Genomic DNA, 19,159 nt, shown 5'->3' with positions numbered 1-19,159 from the left:
TGATTTCTTTATTAAAATACTGTCTAATGTGTAATTAAAAAGGGATATAATGACAGTTTACATAGAAATCCTAGTCGGTCAACTTTCACACAGCCAATATTGTTTGGAGGGAAATAGATGCTCTTCCTTGATTATCATCTATACAGTTGTGCTCTGATATATTGGCATACTTGCAAGATTCACTATTTCTTCAAAAAAATAAGTTGAAAGTGAAAAAACATTTGGTGTTCACACGTGTATTTGTTTGATTTATAACTGCACAGGACCAAGAAAAAAAATTATAAACTGAAATTTTTCACACAAATGGCCTGGACTAAAGGTGATAAGTTGCAGGTTCCTACAGGGTCAAAATAGCCATTAAACCAGTTTTGAAAATAGAAACCACAATATTCTGCTCTATTGCACTCCATTGTAAAGTGTAAGGGTGCCGATATGTTAGAGCACAATGGTAGATGAACATGGCATCTTGATTAAAAAACAGGTTGTGTTTATTTGTCATGCGTAATAAATCTTACAAGAGCTTTTACATTAAAGTCAGCATTAAAAACTATAAGAAAGTTTAGAACAAGCAGTAACAATTATATGCATAATTAATTAAGTCCAATTCCCCCTGGAAAAATGACCCCACCTCCAAACAAGAAGAAAAGTTCAGGGTTGAGTGGAACAACATAGACTGAAGATCAGAGGCAGGTAACAGTTCACTGTTTCTCTCATCTCTATCAAATGCAAAACGTTGTAAAACTTTTAACCAATTACAGTACTACACGCTCCCACTGAGATGTCTGAATTCCTAATTTCTGTAAAACTTCATCGACAGAGGGCACAAGATAATCTCCAAATTCCCAGAGTCTTCTGTCGAGGACCAGCTGCTCATTGGTCCAGCTTTCTCTCCGAGCCTCTTTCACCTGCATGATCTTACACACGTCGGACGGAACCCTGACAGAGTCCCCATAGCTCTGTGTCACCTCAAACATGGCCGTCTGCAGCACCAGACGGGGGTTGACCACCATCTTGTAGGAGCGGAAGGCGTCTTCAAGAACAAGCTCTCTGTAGACGTAGTCCAGCAGATCCACCCCCGGCGCCCTCCTCCGTGCGGAATGGTCTTGCGTAGCAGTACCGGCTGTGGCAGGGAAGAGGTGCGTCTCCATCAGGAACACGGCTGCGTCGGGGTACTGCCCCTGCAGGTCCTCCATGAGGGGCAGGAGAGAGCTGTGTGAGGCCGGGACCAGGAGCTGATCAACGTCAGCCAGGAGGACGTACCGTGACCTGTACATGTTCCTGTAGATGCACTCGTTCATGATGGTCAGCTGGCCGTTGAGGTGGATATCCCCTTCCAGCTCCTGGGCCTTCCACCCAGTAGAGGGCTTGAGGAAGTGGTTGATGGGCCAGCCAATCACCTCCAGAGTGCCCTCCTCTGCGTAGTACTGGAGGACCTTCTCCAGGTCAGGTCCACAGCTGGTGAGGTAGAGGACAACCCTCCGCACCCCCAGGAGCTTGTAAAACTCCATGGTCTGGACAAACTGTTGGACGTTGTTGTAGTCTCCAAACATGCTGGACATGCACACGGTGAGGTAAAAGGGGAAGTCCTCCTCCCGTCTCTCCCGGTTCTGGATGCTCAGAAATGTCCGGTTGAGGGTGTCCTGGATGTCGAGGGATGTGCCGAGAGTGACGTGCGTGGCGTGGCATCCTGGTTCTTCGAGGCAAAGCATGTCTGCGGCCACATACGGGTAACCATAATGGACGCTGTGCGTTACGACAGCAGCTGGAGCAACCTGGGGGGCGTGTCCTGAGCAGCACAACACACAGTACAGAGACATGGGTCGGTCTCTGTTGACCATGGCAATGATGCGTGTGGCTCCCCCTTCCCTGTGGTCCTGGTATGCAGACACCATTAGATGAGTTGAACCCTTGACTGGTGTTATAGTCTCATTGGCTGTGTGAAGAGGGCAGGTAGAGAGAACATGGGGAGGAAGGGAGTGAGCTTGAGTAGAGTTGATCCTGAAAGTCACCAATGGGGAAGACAGTGTGACAGATACTGTGGCAGACAGAAACAGGATGATCAAAACCACTTTCCATTTCTGACTCCTGGATTGGTGCACGTCAGCCATTTGATCTGTTGGAGACCTATAGGAGGATCATGTCACAATCAACAATCAATGATGATAACAACATCATCATCATCATCACAACATCCTCACTATCCCTGTCATAATCAAAACATTGACATGGATATTATCAGTGATGCACTGAACAATCAGACAGGGAAAATCAACTGGCTTTCAATCAGCCTAATCCATCTGGTCCACCCCAAACATATATCCTGATATCTCCATACTTACATGTTGGCTGTGTGATCCGCCACCTCCTGGTCTGTTCTGTCATTCAGTGGGGCTGTAGGGGAGTCTCTCATCTCTCTGTTGTCAGGAGTTTCAGGGGGGCAGTCAAGAGATTCAGGCTCTGGTCCAGATGACCATGCTGCTCTTCTTCTCAACATCTCCAGGAAAATGAAGGGGGGCTCTGACGGCCAATCAACACAGGTTACATTAACACTATAACTGCTGAGCCTCAAGGTCCCCCCTTTAAACTAATGAGCAGTCATTCTGACAGTAACATTCTAAAAGTGTAATTAATACATTTTATATTCAGCATGCTAAAGCAAAAATAATCATTTGGTTGTGTTTATGAAGGCCTTGGGTAACAACATTAGAATACCATTTTTATTTTATTTTAAATAAACACAATAGCATTTTCATTAGTTTTTGTCACTGTAGGCTATTTGTACAAACTAAAAAACACAAAAAACACAAACATTCAAGTGTTACATCAATTTCATTTGTGGAGTGACTTTGTTAAAACTATGAAACAGAAAGCATACGTGTTGGAACATGGTAACAGATTATTTTTATAAAAACAACATAAAAAGTAAAATACCTCAACCACCCAGACCAGTCAAGACGTGCGGTCAAATGATGACAACATCAGTAGCCTAAGCATCATTATAAGGGCCAAGTGGCCTTGATAAATAGTGAAACTCAATAATGGCATTGTAATGAGTATAAGTATCACATGACAGCGGTCAATAATAGTAATTTATTGTCAGCTTGTGCTTGTGTGTATTCACCAATGGCATCAGTTGTATTTCATTAAGCTGTTATCCCTTGTTCTAACAGATGACAAAATCGTCGTAACTTTCACTTGCTTGTCACACTTTGACATACTTTGTTTGGTTGTAGTGTGTAAATGTTTCCTGTTTTCTCTTTATTGTGTCCCTGTCGTCTTGAGTACAACGGCTGGTAAGGTGCCTTATTTTGCGCAAAGGGAGGGAGCTCCCATCTCACTTTCTTCTTGGTCCCAGCCAGACTTGTTTTCTTTGTAAGCAACTTGTTCGCCAATAAAGGAAGAAATTGTCCCCGGTGACAATCCTCCCCTTACCAAGGTAAGGTTCCACAAGCCTCATCACCACATTCTCTGACACTTGCTCACCTGCTGCCTGATGTTGATATTTTGTAAAATTGCGCATGCTCTCACTGTGTAGCCTACTCCGAGAAGAGACAGTTGATTGAATTTTCTCTGCACAAAAGGCCGAATCTTATTGTTTGATATAGATTTAATAAGGAATTGAAGAAGAGGGATTATGAATATGCTGAAACCTGCTAAATCAGTAGAGTACAATGGAAACCATAAACATTTTGAAAACAGTTGTCTGCACCCACTTCAAACTGCTTTTCAACCCAGACCTTAGAACCTCTCACATTTCCACCTAGAGACATGTGCACCCAATATGATCATATTTATAATAATAATAATAATAATAATAATAATAATAATAATACAAGAATCTTATTCGTATTAATGATGATGATATTAATTATAATAATAATAATAATAAAGCTGTAACATATGACTATTTAAATGTAATATACCAATAGATGCTTCTACACCTGCATTGCTTGCTGTTTGGGGTTTTAGGCTGGGTTTCTGTACAGCACTTCGAGATATTAGCTGATGTACGAAGGGCTATATAAAATAAAAAAATAAAAAAGAAACTTGAATACTGTCAATATTTCAATAGGTTTACATAAATGTAATACATTTTAATAGGCTATTCTTCATAATTTCAATAGGCTATTTTAATACATTGAAATATACATTTTAACCAAGTATGCACTCAATTCAATTTGGGGAATACAAATTCAACACTATTGAATTTAATTACATGTTCTCTTGGCAAAACATTAAGATCAAGACAACTTTTGCCCACAATCAATTCATGATTTCTGACAATTAATCACAATTAAATGATTTAATTTGTACCCACATTGAATACCAGCCTGGTCTCATAGACCAGACGTAACATAGTAAATGTAAATCCGAAACACTCAAATTCGTATGATATGTTATGTTTGGTATTTGGTATTTTATTAGGATCCCCATTAGCTGTTGCAAAAGCAGCAGCTACTCTTCCTGGGGTCCACACAAAACATGAAACACAACACAGAATGACATAATACAGAACATCAATAGACAAGAACAGCTAAAAGACAGAACTACATAAAACAAATTAAAAGGCACACGTAGCCTACATATCAATGCATACACACAAATATCTAGGTCAAATAGGGGAGAGGCGTTGTACCGCGAGGTGTTGCTTTATCTGTTTTTTTTAAACCAGGTTTGCTGTTACATAAGATATATGGTTAGTTAAGGCAATAACAAAAGTAGGGTGGTTGGTCAAGGTGGATGGGTAGGCATATAACACGAATGCCTAGAAACCCAAAGGATGTGAGTTCAAACTTCATCACGTACAACTTTAGCGTATTAGCTAATTAGCAACTTTTCAACTACTTACTACTTTTTAGCTACTTTGCAACTACTCAGCATGTTAGCTAACCCTTCCTCTAACCCTAACCGTAACCCTAACCCTTTTAGCTAACCCTTCCCCAAACACGAACCTTAACGCTTTAACCGAACTCATGAACTTAACCCTAACCTTGAACCCTAACCCTAACCCCTAGCATAGCTAACACCAGCCAGATAGTTAACATTAGCGAACTATGTAGAATTTGTAGCATATCATACGTCTTGCAAATTTGTAACATATAGTACGTTTTGCAAATTTGGAACATATAGTACGTTTTGCAAATTTGGAACATATAGTACGTTTTGCAAATTTGGAACATATAGTAAGTTTTGCAGGTTCGTAACATATTGTACAGTTTGAAAAATTGTAACTTATAATACGAATTGTAATTTGTAACATACCATACAAAATGGGTGATGGACATCCACAATTACATACCGTACGAAACATAACATATCATGCTAAATGATATGTCTCAGATATACATACAGAATAACACAAAATGCTCTGAGACCAGGTTGTGAATATCCCTCCTTACGATATTGGCCCTATGACAAATATGAACTTACTTTAAGCTCTTTCTCTTTGTTGTGATGTTGTGAGGCTTCTTGTGTAAATTCAACCGAGGATCTGTAGTAGCCTTTAGGGCTGCACTGTATGTTCCACCTCTGTGTTAGATAAGTGAATGATAAGCATCTACTGTGGGACAACCTTTTGTGTCACAGCAAGTGAAAGCAAGGTTCGGTTCAAAATGGTCTGCCATGATTGAAAGGCATACACCCCTCCCTCCCCAAAGCAGGGACTCCATGAGCGATGTGGCCACACCTCTGAAGATACTGTAGCTTGAGAGAAATATTTAGGTACAAGCCTGCATGCACAAGTTTTCATGCCACTCCTTGTCATACTAAACAGAATGGAGAACAGACAATTTGATCCTGATTCGATAACCAAAAACATCAAGTAAGTAACATGAAGAGACTTGGGGGCTTGTAGGGATAGCTCAGAGCTTCCAAACCTTTTCTATCCCTCTTCTCATTGTACCTGTCCAGTTGAGGGGGAGGTCACTGCACCTATTCTCTTCATACGGAGTCTGTGGTCACCAGTGAAGAACTTCCACACCGTGGTGATGATGAATGAATGACCGTCCTCCTCTCTCCCCCAGGGTCAGCTGGTCTCTCAAATGGCAGCAGGCTTCGGTGAGAAATCACCTGGGATGATGGGAATGATATTTGACAACAGGGTGAACTACTATTAAATCAGCTGGGATGATAGGAATGATATCTGGCAACAGGGTGAGTTACTATTAAGTCACCTGGGATGATGGGGATGATATCTGTCAACAGGGTGAGTTACTATTAAATCACCTGGGATGATGGGAATGATATCTGACAACAGGGTGAGTTACTGTTAAATCTGCTGTCCTATACAAAAAAGTCCCTGACAACTTCATTGACTGGTAGTCCTTGCTAAGTGTGTGTGTCCATGGGCAGTAGATTGTCAACAAGGAAAGACATACAGTAGAGTATGCACAACAGGAGGCTGGTGTTACCTTCATTTGGGAGGACAGGCTCGTGTTGATGGCTGGAGCGGAATTAGTTTAATGGTTGCCATGGTTTCCATGTGTTTGATGCCATTCCAATTGCTCCTGTAACGGCGGTCCTCCTCCTCTTCAACCGAAAAGGAGGAGTAGTGAGGGAACCAAAATGCAGCGGAGTTTGAAGACATAATTTATTAAAGAATAACACGAAAACACGAACTTGACTAATAAACTAACAAAACAACAAACGGTGTAGACAGACCTGAACGACGGACTCACATAACACGAATAACGCACGAACAGGGAAAATAGCCTACACATAAATTAACGATGAACAAACAAACCGAAACAGTCCCGTATGGTGCGACAAACACTGACACAGGAGACAACCACCCACCACGAACACAGTGAAACGACCTACCTAAATATGACTCTTAATTAGAGGAAAGCAAAACACCTGCCTCTAATTAAGAGCCATACCAGGCAACCCTAAACCAACATAGAAACACACAACATAGAATGCCCACCCAAACTCACGTCCTGACCAACTAACACATACAAACTAACAGAAATAGGTCAGGAACGTGACATAACCCCCCCCATAAGGTGCGAACTCCGGGCGCACCAACACAAAGCCTAGGGGAGGGTCTGGGTGGGCATCTGACCACGGTGGTGGCTCAGGCTCCGGGCGAGGTCCCCACCCCACCGTAGTCAATCCCAGCTTCCATCTCCCCCTATGAATGACCACCCTCATTTTACCCCCACTGAATCCTTTTGGTAACATCGATACCAGGGGCAGCACCGTGACAGAGGGATAGCTCAGGACAGAGGGATAGCTCAGGACAGAGGGATAGCTCAGGATAATGAGGTAACTCAGGATAGAAAGGTAGCTCAGGATAGAGGGGCAACTCCGGACTGAAAGGCAGCTCCGGACAGAGAGACAGCTCTGGACTGAGGGGCAGTTCTGAATAAATAGCCGCTCTGGGCTGAGGGACAGCTCATGACTGGCTGACGGCTCTGGACGCTCATGGCTGGCTGACGGCTCTGGACGCTCATGGCTGGCTGACGGCTCTGGACGCTCATGGCTGGCTGACGGCTCTGGACGCTCATGGCTGGCTGACGGCTCTGGACGCTCATGGCTGGCTGACGGCTCTGGACGCTCATGGCTCACTGACGGCTCTGGCAGATCATGTCTGGTTGGCGGTTTTGGCAGATCCTGTCTGGTTGGCGGCTCTGGCAGATCCTGTCTGGTTGGCGGCTCTGGCAGATCCTGACTGACGACTGGCTCTAGCGGCTCCTGACTGACTATCGGCTCTGACGGCTCGGGACAGACGGGCGGCTCTAATGGCTCGGGACAGACGGATGGCTCAGACGGCGCTGGGGAGACGGATGGCTCAGACGGCGCTGGGGAGACGGATGGCTCAGACGGCGCTGGGGAGACGGATGGCTCAGATGTCGCTGCGGAGACGGATGGCTCAGACTGCTCCTGTCTGGCGGAAGGCTCTGGCTGCTCCTGTCTGGCGGAAGGCTCTGTAGGCTCATGGCAGACGGGCAGCTTTGCAGGCTCATGGCAGACAGGCAGTTCATGCGCCGTTGGGCAGACGGCAGACTCTGGCCGGCTGAGACGCACTGTAGGCTTGGTGCGTGGTGCCGGAACTGGAGGCACCTGACTGAGGACACCTACTTCAAGCCTAGTGCGGGGAGCAGGGACAGGGCACACTGACCTCTCGAAGCGTACTATATGCCTGGTGCGTGGTACCGGACTGAGGGCACGCACCTCAGGACGAGTGCGGGGAGAAACAACAGTGTGCACAGGACTTAGGAGACGCACAGGTGGCTTAGTGCGCGGTGCCGGAACTGGAGGCACTGGGCTGGAGACACGCACCATAGGGAGAGTGCGTGGAGGAGGAACAGGACTCTGAAAACGCACTGGAAGCCTGGTGCGTAGTGTAGGCACTGGTGGTACTGGGCTGGGGCGGGGAGGTAGTGCCGGAAATACCGGACCGTGAAGGCGTACTGGCTCCCTTGAGCACCGAGCCTGCCCAACCTTACCTGGTTGAATGCTCCCCGTCGCCCGACCAGTGCGGGGAGGTGGAATAACCCGCACCGGGCTATGTAGGCGAACCGGGGACACCATGAGTAAGGCTGGTGTCATGTAAGCCGGCCCGAGGAGACGCACTGGAGACCAGACGCGTTGAGCTGGCCTCATGACACCTGGCTCAATGCCCAAATCTAGCCCTACCAGTGCGGGGAGGTGGAATAACCCGCACTGGGCTATGCACTCGTACAGGAGACACCGTGCGCTCTACTGCGTAACACGGCGCCTGCCCGTACTCCCGCTCTCCACGGTAAGCCTGGGAAGTGGGCGCAGGTCTCCTACCTGCCCTCGGCCCACTACCTCTTAGCCCCCCCCCCCCCCTCCCCCCCCCCAAGAAATTTTTGGGTGGTACTCACGGGCTTTTCGGGCTTCCGTGCTAGACGCGTCCCCTCATAACGCCGGTTTTGGGCTTGATATTCCGGTCTCCAGCCTTGCTTCCTTGCTGCCTCCTCATATCTCCGTCTCTCTGCTTTCGCTGCCTCCAGCTCAGCTTTGGGGCGGCGATACTCCCCTGGTTGAGCCCAAGGACCTTTACCATCCAGCTCGTCCTCCCAAGTCCAGTAGTCCTGTGTATAATCCTGCTCGACTTCGCGCCGCTTGGTTCTGGATCGGTGGGTGGTTCTGTAACGGCGGTCCACCTCTTCAACCGAAAAGGAGGAGTAGTGAGGGAACCAAAATGCAGCGGAGTTTGAAGACATAATTTATTAAAGAATAACACGAAAACACGAACTTGACTAATAAACTAACAAAACAACAAACGGTGTAGACAGACCTGAACGACGGACTCACATAACACGAATAACGCACGAACAGGGAAAATAGCCTACACATAAATTAACGATGAACAAACAAACCGAAACAGTCCTGTATGGTGCGACAAACACTGACACAGGAGACAACCACCCACCACGAACACAGTGAAACGACCTACCTAAATATGACTCTTAATTAGAGTAACGCAAAACACCTGCCTCTAATTAAGAGCCATACCAGGCAACCCTAAACCAACATAGAAACACACAACATAGAATGCCCACCCAAACTCACGTCCTGACCAACTAACACATACAAACTAACAGAAATAGGTCAGGAACGTGACAGCTCCGTTCCAGCTGCATCCTGTCTTATACATTGTCTTTGGCGGGCTTGATTGAACGACAGTTCATTTACGTTTGTGCCTACATTACTCATTACTCTGTCTCTGTATGTTGTCTCCATGTATATTTTAGGGTGAAGCAGGACCAAGAGGGCCTCCTGGACCGTCCGGTCAACCAGTAAGTCAAAGATGGTCGACTATATCTACCTTTCAGACATCAGTTCTTACTGGAGATCATTTCTGTAAGTAAACAGACAGACATGTGATAATTTCCTTTTCCTCCCTGTCTCGTAGGGACCTACAGGGGGGCAGGGGGCCCCAGGAGACGTTGGAGACCCAGGATCCATGGTAAGAACCATGCATAATCTCTGCATTAGTCATCTCTCTGATGCTTTTTTTGACTGGGTTTGAATCCTGGTCACCTACATGCTTGAAGACTGTTACCCCATTGAGCTAAAGCCTAGGCATTAGCACAGGGAGCTAACTCAACAAAAAAAGGCCATTGTTTCCCAACTGGCGGCCCACGGAAATCAGAAATCGGTTCCAAAGTATTCGCGCGCATAATATAGAGTTTAACAGTTTGTGATTGCATTCAAATGTAAGCAAGGTTAGAAATTATTATTTTTTTGGTCAAATATTTGTATCTGTTTGGGCTTCTTGATGTCAATTTGCAGTCTACAAATTATTTGTAATTATGTTCCTGACCATCCGCTCAATAAAAAATCATACCGCGGCTGAATCAACTGACTAATCTTCCTGGTTTAGGCATTATCTCAGGGAGCTAACACAGTCTTCAGTTCTCAGGCAAAGTTATCATCATCACACCAGCTTGGATCACTGAACTACCTCCGCTACACTCTCACACCATATTGAGGTGTTACACCAATATCTACCAATCACACACCATATTGAGGTGTTACACCAATATCTACCAATCACACACCATATTGATGTGTTACACCAATATCTACCAATCACACACTGTATTGAGGTGTTACACCAATATCTACCAATCACACACCATATTGAGGTGTTACACCAATATCTACCAATCACACACCATATTGATGTGTTACACCAATATCTACCAATCACACACTGTATTGAGGTGTTACACCAATATCTACCAATCACACACTGTTTACCAATATCTACCAATCACACACTGTATTGAGGTGTTACACCAATATCTACCAATCACACACTGTATTGAGGTGTTACACCAATATCTACCAATCACACACTGTATTGATGTGTTACACCAATATCTACCATTCACACACTGTCTTGAGGTGTTACACCGATATCTACCAATCACAGTCTGTCTTGAGGTGTTACACCAATATCTACCAATCACACACCATATTGATGTGTTACACCAATATCTACCAATCACACACTGTATTGATGTGTTACACCAATATCTACCAATCACACACCATATTGAGGTGTTACACCAATATCTACCAATCACACACCATATTGATGTGTTACACCAATATCTACCAATCACACACTGTATTGAGGTGTTACACCAATATCTACCAATCACACACTGTTTACCAATATCTACCAATCACACACCGTCTTGAGGTTTTACACCAATATCTACCAATCACACACTGTATTGAGGTGTAACACCGATATCTACCAATCACAGTCTGTCTTGAGGTGTTACACCAATTTCTACCAATCACACACTGTATTGAGGTGTTACACCAATATCTACCAATCACACACTGTATTGAGGTGTTGCACCATTATCTACCAATCACACACTGTATTGAGGTGTTACACCAATATCTACCAATCACACACTGTATTGAGGTGTTACACCAATATCTACCAATCACACACTGTATTGAGGTGTTACACCAATATCTACCAATCACACACTGTATTGAGGTGTTACACCAATATCTACCAATCACACACTGTATTGATGTGTTACACCAATATCTACCAATCACAGTCTGTCTTGAGGTGTTACACCAGAGCTATATGTTGTATTGACTGTGTGTGATTGGACATGTTGTTTTCATACAGGGTGGCTTTGGTTCCAGAGGACCTGAGGGCCCACCAGGAAAACCAGGACCAGATGTAGGTACTCTACACTCCAACAGAGTCCATGTCCCTGTTCCCTATATAGTGCAATACTTTTGACCAGGACCCATAGGGCCAGTGGTGAGGAACAACCACATTAGATATGACGTCTTCTGAGTATCAATGAGCCTGGTATGTTGATATTGGTTGCTTTCTGCATATGTTCCTTCATAGTATGTAGTAAGATTAGTGCAGAGTTTTTCCTAGCCACCGTGCTTCTACATCTGCATTGCTTGCTGTTTGGGGTTTTAGGCTGGGTTTCTGTACAGCACTTGGTGACATCAGCTGATGTAAAAGGGCTTTATAAATACATTGGATTGATTGATTGATTGATTGCACCGAACATTGTTTTAGTAAGTAGTAGACAAGCCAAAGTAAGTAGGACACAGCCAAAGACCATGGATGCCACTGATCAAAACAGATACAAATGTTATGGAAGTGTAATATCTTGATGCTAATGTAGATTGTAGGTAGCTCTGCATACTTTCTTCAATAGGCGCGGGTTGAAAAACTTGTTAGTGCAGGCTACATTAGCACCAATACCTTGGTGTGTCTAACTCTGCACTAACATGCCATGTTGTGTCATTAACTCTTTTTTTTTAACCCTTATCGGAGATGTTATAATGCCAAGTGACAATTAAACCTCTAGACTATTAGACAACACTAAACTGCCTAACACACCATTGTTCAGGATTATACAACGGTGGTAATGACTTTGAAGCTGGTGTTTGGAGGATACATTGGCTTGGTTTGAAGGCCCGAGACGAACCGTGGCAATATGTCCTCCTGTCATATGTCAGTTGTGCAGAGGTGAGGACGGAGTCAAGAGCAGGACACAGAACTGAGTAAATGACGTACTTTACTGTGAAAAATAAATCAGCCCAAATAATCCACGCAGGGATAACAACCCTAACACACACGACTAACACAAACCAGGAGTAATCACGCACAAAACATCATGGCAACCAGAGGGTTAAATAGGGAAATAATAATAACTTCATGGGAACCAGGTGTGTACACTCAAGACATAACAAATGGAAAACAGAAACATGGATCGGTGGCAGCTAGAAAGCCGGTGAAGACGACCGCCGAACGCCGCCCGAACAAGGAGAGGCACCAACTTCGGCGGAAGTGGCGACACCTCCAAACACCAGCTTCTTGGGCATGTCACTTAAGCGAACCCAACATGGAGATTTAGATGTTATTTATAATCTTTGTTCTACATCAACCTTTACTGCATTGAACATCTAGGCTTTACACACCCATCCAGAATCACTTTGACATTATGTTGGAGTGCTGTTTGTTTACCTTTCTGAAGTGCTGTTCATCTGTTGAACCCTTATGAAAAGATATTGCAGTCAGAGTGCAGTATAACAGCAGTACACTGTAATATAACTGTAGTTAGACTGCAATATAACGGTAGTAGGCTGCAAATACGGCGTCCAAAATAAATCAGTCTTTTTTACTACAGTAATTTTGTAGTGTAATTGCAGTGACAGTGCAGTATAACTGCAATCACTGCATCCAAAATACCACAGTTGACTGCAATTAAGTCACTTTTACTGCAGTTTCAAAACCGCAATCTTTTGTTGTAAGGGAAATGCTGTTTGTCTACATCTGAGAGAGTGAAAATTACCACTATTTGTTACCTACCTGTACTGTAATGTCTTCTAGCAGCTGAGAATGTTATGTGAATATGATGTTTTCCCTTCACAGGGAGAATCTGGCCCAACCGGAATAGATGGAGATACAGGAGCCGCTGGATCTGCCGTAAGTAACAAACTGTCTTTCAACTGATACCAACTATCTGTCAGCTTTCAAACAACCAATTATCTGTATTGAATGTCTTCCTCTGTCACTGCAAATCAAATGACAGTTGAATGCAAAGGCATTCGCAAAAACACAATTAATTACAGACTTCTTTTATGATAGACATTTTAAGATTTTGATTATGCCACTTACAACAATTTCCATATGATTAGAGTGAGTTGTAAGACTGTGGATGGATGTGCTTTATTTTCCCATCCAACTGTACTTAGTTAAGAAAGCAGGTACCATTGCCTTCAACCTAAACTTGAATAGTCTTCATTTTGTAAGTAAAACCAATGAACAATAGTCCACAACTAGAATAGACTGTTGTTTTAATGGGGCCACTGTATGTACTTATACATGTGAAAGTCAAACAGTGATTAAATGTGGTGATTTCCAGGGTGCCAGAGGTTTCCCAGGACTGCCAGGTCTCCCTGGACTGAAAGGCCTTAAGGTCAGCAGCAGCACATGGATGATCACAATGCTCATATCTCTGTACTGTAGTTTGAAGCATGGCTGCATGTACAGTTCTTTAAATAGTTAACTTGGCACTGTGCTGTTATGAACTTCTGTGAGATTCGTTAGAGCCTAGAACAGACCTGATCAGAACTGATGAGCTAATGTCTCATCAACAGGGTCATGCAGGTCTTCTAGGAGCGAGAGGTCAATCTGGTGCTGCTGGGTCAAAGGTAAACTCATCATCATGCATATCTGTATATTTGTGCTGCTTCGCAAGGTTAGTATCTAAAAATGATCTGTTTCTGTTTGAAATTGCTGCACATATCGTGACTCTCTCTCTCTCTCTCTCTGTGTGTGTGTGTGTGTGTGTGTGTGTGTGTGTGTGTGTGTGTGTGTGTGTGTGTGTGTGTGTGTGTGTGTGTGTGTGTGTGTGTGTGTGTGTGTGTGTGTGTGTGTGTGTGTGTGTGTGTGTGTGTGTGTGTGTTATTTTACAGGGCCCATCAGGTACTCCTGGTGGAATGGGGCCCCCTGGTCCTGCGGTAGGTCATAATCAATTAGTTAAATGATTATATGATTGTAACACCTGTTACTCACACACACTAATAGCTGTAAATACCCTGTTATGTGTCCAATCTATTAGTGAGGAGTGTAATATTATGTGAAACACGATACTATATATTGTAGGGTCCAGCAGGAATGCAAGGGGAGAGAGGAAGGAGTGGCACAACTGGACCTGTGGTAAGAGAGATATGACTACTACTACTATAACTCTACATTACACAGCTCCGTCTCCTCAATCCATTGATTGCCCACCTGAATTAAATTGATCTGAGGTCAGTTCTTATTCAACATGTGGCATGAGGCATCATTGGTTTATATGTAGGTTCAAAATGTTTTGTTTTGGCTTATCAGTGACACATGTTGTAACCTTTGTTTTTATTTTTGATTTATCCAGGCGAGTCAATTAAGAACAAATTCTTATTTACAATGACATCCTGGCTTACAATGACAGCCTATGCTGCCACTGTCCTCCTATGGTGATGTGCATTGATGATGAGATGATAGAGGTGAATTTGTCAAATCTTCTTTCAGTTGTGCATCTCTCTCCATACAGGGGAAACGTGGTGAATCTGGACATATTGGGAAAGCAGGACCACAGGTACGACCTCTAACATCCAACAAAACATCACCCTTCATATCAAATTATTATAATACACAAATCAGTATTACAAATTCAATATAACAAATGAAAAGCAACACTGTATCTACTCAAAATACACTATTTTCCTGAAAGCCAGTATAAAAGTGTTATACATTTACAAATCAGCAGTGATGTTAACTGGGAAAAAGTGATGTTTTCAGTACTAACCAACACCAGAAGTGTGTCCAAAATGGCTCCCTATTTCCTATATAGTGTCTATAGTGTGAAGGGAATAAGGGGCCATTTTGGATACAGCCCCAGGTGTGGATGACATGCAGCCTACTGTACCAACCAACCATCTTGGATGTGATGTGATTCTAGGGTCCTATGGGGATCACTGGAGCTCTAGGATTCCCAGGTAGTCCAGGTATAAAGGTGAGTACTGTTCATTCTTTAATAGTCCTCTTCTTCACACCAGCCATGTACTACATATTGGTGACTCAAACGTATAACCCAGTCCTTCCCCCTCAGAATTACATTTCATTCTAAACAGGCCCATTCGGACTACTCTATTCCGATAAAGATGTTTATATGAGGGTGTTTTTATGAGGGTGTTTGTTCATTATGAGCTATGCATCTGTTCAACAACGGTTGATTAGAGTGCATGTAAACACACTCTGACTGTGACACTGTTGTCTCCAGGGGCAACCAGGGCCCCAAGGAGCACGAGGAACAGGGGGCCAGCAAGGACCAAGAGGCGAGGCCGGACGCGTGGGATTGGCTGGAGCTACGGGAATTCAGGTGTTTGGCTATTTCATGATGCTAATAATCTCTACACCTACGGTAACTGTACTATCAACAACTCACCACTTCAGGGTGTAGACTGATTCACTGAAAATGTTCCTGAATCTGGTTTCTGATTGAAACGTCCATTGAAAGTACATTTTATGCTTAACTGACTTGTCGGGTTAAATTAAGTTTTAAAAAATGACATAAAAAACATGTTGATTTCTGTAGGGTCCAACAGGAACAGAGGGTGCTGCCGGAGCCAAAGGACCATCCGTATGTATAACTTCACCTACTTTCATCTCTCCTTGTTCATCTCCTTTTTCAGCTACTTCCTTCAATCTAATATATCTCTCACCTTCCAATCATCCAAATATTAATATCTGATGTATTATTCATTATTATGTATTATGTAAAATCCTTGAATGTATGTAACAGGGTGTTGGCCCCGACATGCCATGCTGTCTGGACAGTAGACTACAGCCTGTCCTGTTAGAATGGGCCCTGGTACAGAGTCACAGAGACAGTAGACTACAGCCTGTCCTGTTAGAATGGGCCCTGGTACAGAGTCACAGAGACAGTAGACTACAGCCTGTCCTGTTAGAATGGGCCCTGGTACAGTCACAGAGACAGTAGACTACAGCTTGTCCTGTTAGAATGGGCCCTGGTACAGAGTCACAGAGACAGTTGACTACAGTTTGTCCTGTCAGAATGGGCCCTGGTACAGAGTCACAGAGACAGTAGACTACAGTTTGTCCTGTCAGAATGGGCCCTGGCACAGAGTCACAGAGACAGTAGACTACAGTTTGTCCTGTCAGAATGGGCCCTGGTACAGAGTCACAGAGACAGTAGACTACAGCTTGTCCTGTTAGAATGGGCCCTGGTACAGAGTCAAAGAGACAAAAAGGCAGCCTGTCCTGTAAGACAAGTCATTCATTGATGTCAATGGGTGAACACAGGTTAGATACCTATTTTTTGCATAATGATGTGATTTCTACGCCAGGGAGCTCCAGGTATCCAGGGTCTGACTGGACTGCTTGGCCCCGCGGGGCCCCCCGGACCACAGGGAACCACTGGACTGCCCGGGCCTAAGGGCCAACTGGTAAGAGATTTGTTGTTTAATTTTGACCACTCATTTCATTGTTTGGCTCAAGAATGGTTGTCAGGTCCCTAGCTGTTACAAAGGTCATAGGAACTACTGCTGGTTTCCATGCTCCAGTTAAAATGCTATCATATGGCTACATGTTCATAACGCCGTCAGGAAAAGCTAGCTCTCAAACCTTGAGATCGTACATTGTCAGTAGACTTGAAAAACAATGTCATGTGAAACATCTATCCATCATATTCTTCTCTTCTCACAAGGGTGATTTAGGCGTTCCCGGATTCAAAGGAGAGGCTGGATTCAAAGGAGAATCTGTAAGATATACAATCCGTCATAATGAATGTATCTCTAATTCCATGGTTTAATAATGTACAATAGCAACAACCTGCCTTTCAACACATGCATGTGACGTAGAAAGGCAGGTGATGTTGAAAGGCAGGTGACGTTGAAAGGCAGGTTATGTTGTAAGGCAGGTTATGTTGAAAGGCAGGTCATGCTGGCGCTGGTTTCTTTCTGAATGGGGTACATATCTATCTGAGCCTTCCTCCAAAGTTCAGCTTGTTCATTTATTGGGCCTTTGACAGAAATGTCTCTTGCATTATCGAGCAATGAGTTAAAGACAACATCAAGGGTAGCAACATTTTCCACTTGGCTATTCCATCAGTCTAGACCAGCTTTAAAGTGCTTAGTGCATGTTGAGCAGTTTGATGCTCCTAGGGACAAGTACGTTTATCCACACCCAAAGTTGAGTGCAACTACAATATATTCAATTCATTTTATGGTGTTCTTTAAAGGCCATAGAGTAAAATATAACAAACACTAATGTATGATGTGGCAGCCATCTTGTTTGATTATGACGTCATTGCAGGGTGCACCTGGTGATCATGGAGCACTGGGTCCCATGGGAGAGGAGGGGAAGAGGGGAGAACGGGGTGACGCCGGGACTTCAGGCGCCGCTGGACCCAATGGAGAGAGAGTAAATCAGCTCTTTCACTCACTACAAGAACTTTGTCTGTCTCTGTCTCTTGTCTCTCATTCTCTCTTTCTTTCTCTCTCTCTCTCTCTCTCTCTCTCTCTCTCTCTCTCTCTCTCTTTCTCTCTTTCTCTCTCTGTCTTTCCTCAGTACATTCAATAACAGCAAACAGTAAAATTATTTGATTAAAATCAAAACCATTTAGCAAATTCTGTTAAAACCAATGTGTAATTTCCAGGGTGCTCCTGGCAGTAGAGGTTTTCCTGGTCAGGATGGGCTACCTGGTCAAAAGGTAAGTTGATTTCTCTTTCAATCTATAGAATAAGTCAGCCGGGTTAAGTCATTGAATAATAATATTATGCCATTCAAACGCCACACTCCATTCTGTGATCAGGGTGCCCAAGGTGAGCGAGGACTGGGTGGGTCATCTGGTGCCAAAGGTGCTGATGGTGACCCAGGACGCACTGGAGAGCCAGGTCTTCCAGGGGCACGGGTGAGATAACACACCTCTACCTCTCGTCAGCATTCTCTATCACAGAAGAAAATTCCTTTGTGGTGATCATCACGCTTATGTTGATCCTAGATGAAACAGACATGAGAAGTACATGAACAGAACCACCTAAAAAAGAGTCAACATTTTATTAAAATCCTCCCTTTTCTTTCCTCAGGGTCTGTCGGGTCTTCTCGGCTCCCAGGGTCCTGAGGGACACCAAGGACCAATGGTGTGTGGATATGAGTCAGGAAATATATATACTCCCCTACCCATTTATTTATATATATATAAACTCAGCAAAAAAAGAAACGTCCCCTCATTGTAAATTGCATTTATTTTCAGCAAACTTATTAACACGTCTAAATATTTGTATGAACATAACAAGATTCAACAACTGATACATAAACTGAACAAGTTCCACAGACATGTGACGAACAGAAATTGAATAATGTGTCCCTGAACAAAGGGGTGGGTCAAAATCAAAAATAACAGTCAGTATCTGGTGTGGCCACCAGCTGCATTAAGTACTGCAACGCAACTCCTCCTCATGGACTGCACCAGATTTGCCAGTTCTTGCTGTGAGATGTTACCCCACTCTTCCACCAAGGCACCTGCAAGTTCCCGGACATTTCTGGGGGGAATGGCCCTGCCCTCACCCTCCGATCCAACAGGTCCCAGACGTGCTCAATAGGATTGAGATC

At 44.1% G+C, this 19,159-nt stretch overlaps 1 protein-coding gene and 2 long non-coding RNA genes across 3 annotated transcripts; all 3 read left to right on the top strand.

Annotated features, from left to right (window-relative positions):
* Nucleotides 1-6,135: 6,135 nt before the first annotated feature.
* Nucleotides 6,136-15,986, top strand: LOC129848861 (collagen alpha-1(I) chain-like). The gene is made up of 12 exons (XM_055915958.1): nt 6,136-6,153; nt 9,726-9,770; nt 9,887-9,940; nt 11,639-11,692; nt 13,412-13,465; nt 13,905-13,958; nt 14,140-14,193; nt 14,458-14,502; nt 14,648-14,701; nt 15,078-15,122; nt 15,486-15,539; nt 15,807-15,986. Exons 1-12 carry the CDS (start codon nt 6,136-6,138, stop codon nt 15,984-15,986), a joined length of 711 nt encoding a protein of 236 aa, XP_055771933.1.
* Nucleotides 15,987-16,119: 133 nt separating this feature from the next.
* Nucleotides 16,120-17,307, top strand: LOC129848863 (uncharacterized). Its single transcript, XR_008758576.1, has 3 exons — nt 16,120-16,166; nt 16,894-16,992; nt 17,253-17,307. It is a non-coding gene; the product is annotated as an uncharacterized LOC129848863 (long non-coding RNA).
* Nucleotides 17,308-17,886: 579 nt separating this feature from the next.
* LOC129848864 (uncharacterized) lies at nt 17,887-18,399 on the top strand. Its single transcript, XR_008758577.1, has 3 exons — nt 17,887-17,968; nt 18,204-18,257; nt 18,360-18,399. It is a non-coding gene; the product is annotated as an uncharacterized LOC129848864 (long non-coding RNA).
* Nucleotides 18,400-19,159: the final 760 nt, after the last annotated feature.

The sequence above is a fragment of the Salvelinus fontinalis genome, unplaced genomic scaffold (genome assembly GCF_029448725.1).
Source record: "Salvelinus fontinalis isolate EN_2023a unplaced genomic scaffold, ASM2944872v1 scaffold_1240, whole genome shotgun sequence".
NCBI lineage: Eukaryota > Metazoa > Chordata > Actinopteri > Salmoniformes > Salmonidae > Salvelinus > Salvelinus fontinalis.
The sequence above is the reverse complement of the archived record's forward strand: the minus strand, read 5'-3'. Positions and strand labels throughout refer to the sequence as shown.

Bases quoted from the DNA above. Each gene is read 5' to 3' on its own strand.
- LOC129848861 (XM_055915958.1), top strand. The intron at 11,693-13,411 runs GTAGGTACTCTA...TTCCCTTCACAG, and splicing joins CAGGAAAACCAGGACCAGAT to GGAGAATCTGGCCCAACCGG. The intron at 14,702-15,077 runs GTAAGAGAGATA...CTCTCCATACAG, and splicing joins GTGGCACAACTGGACCTGTG to GGGAAACGTGGTGAATCTGG.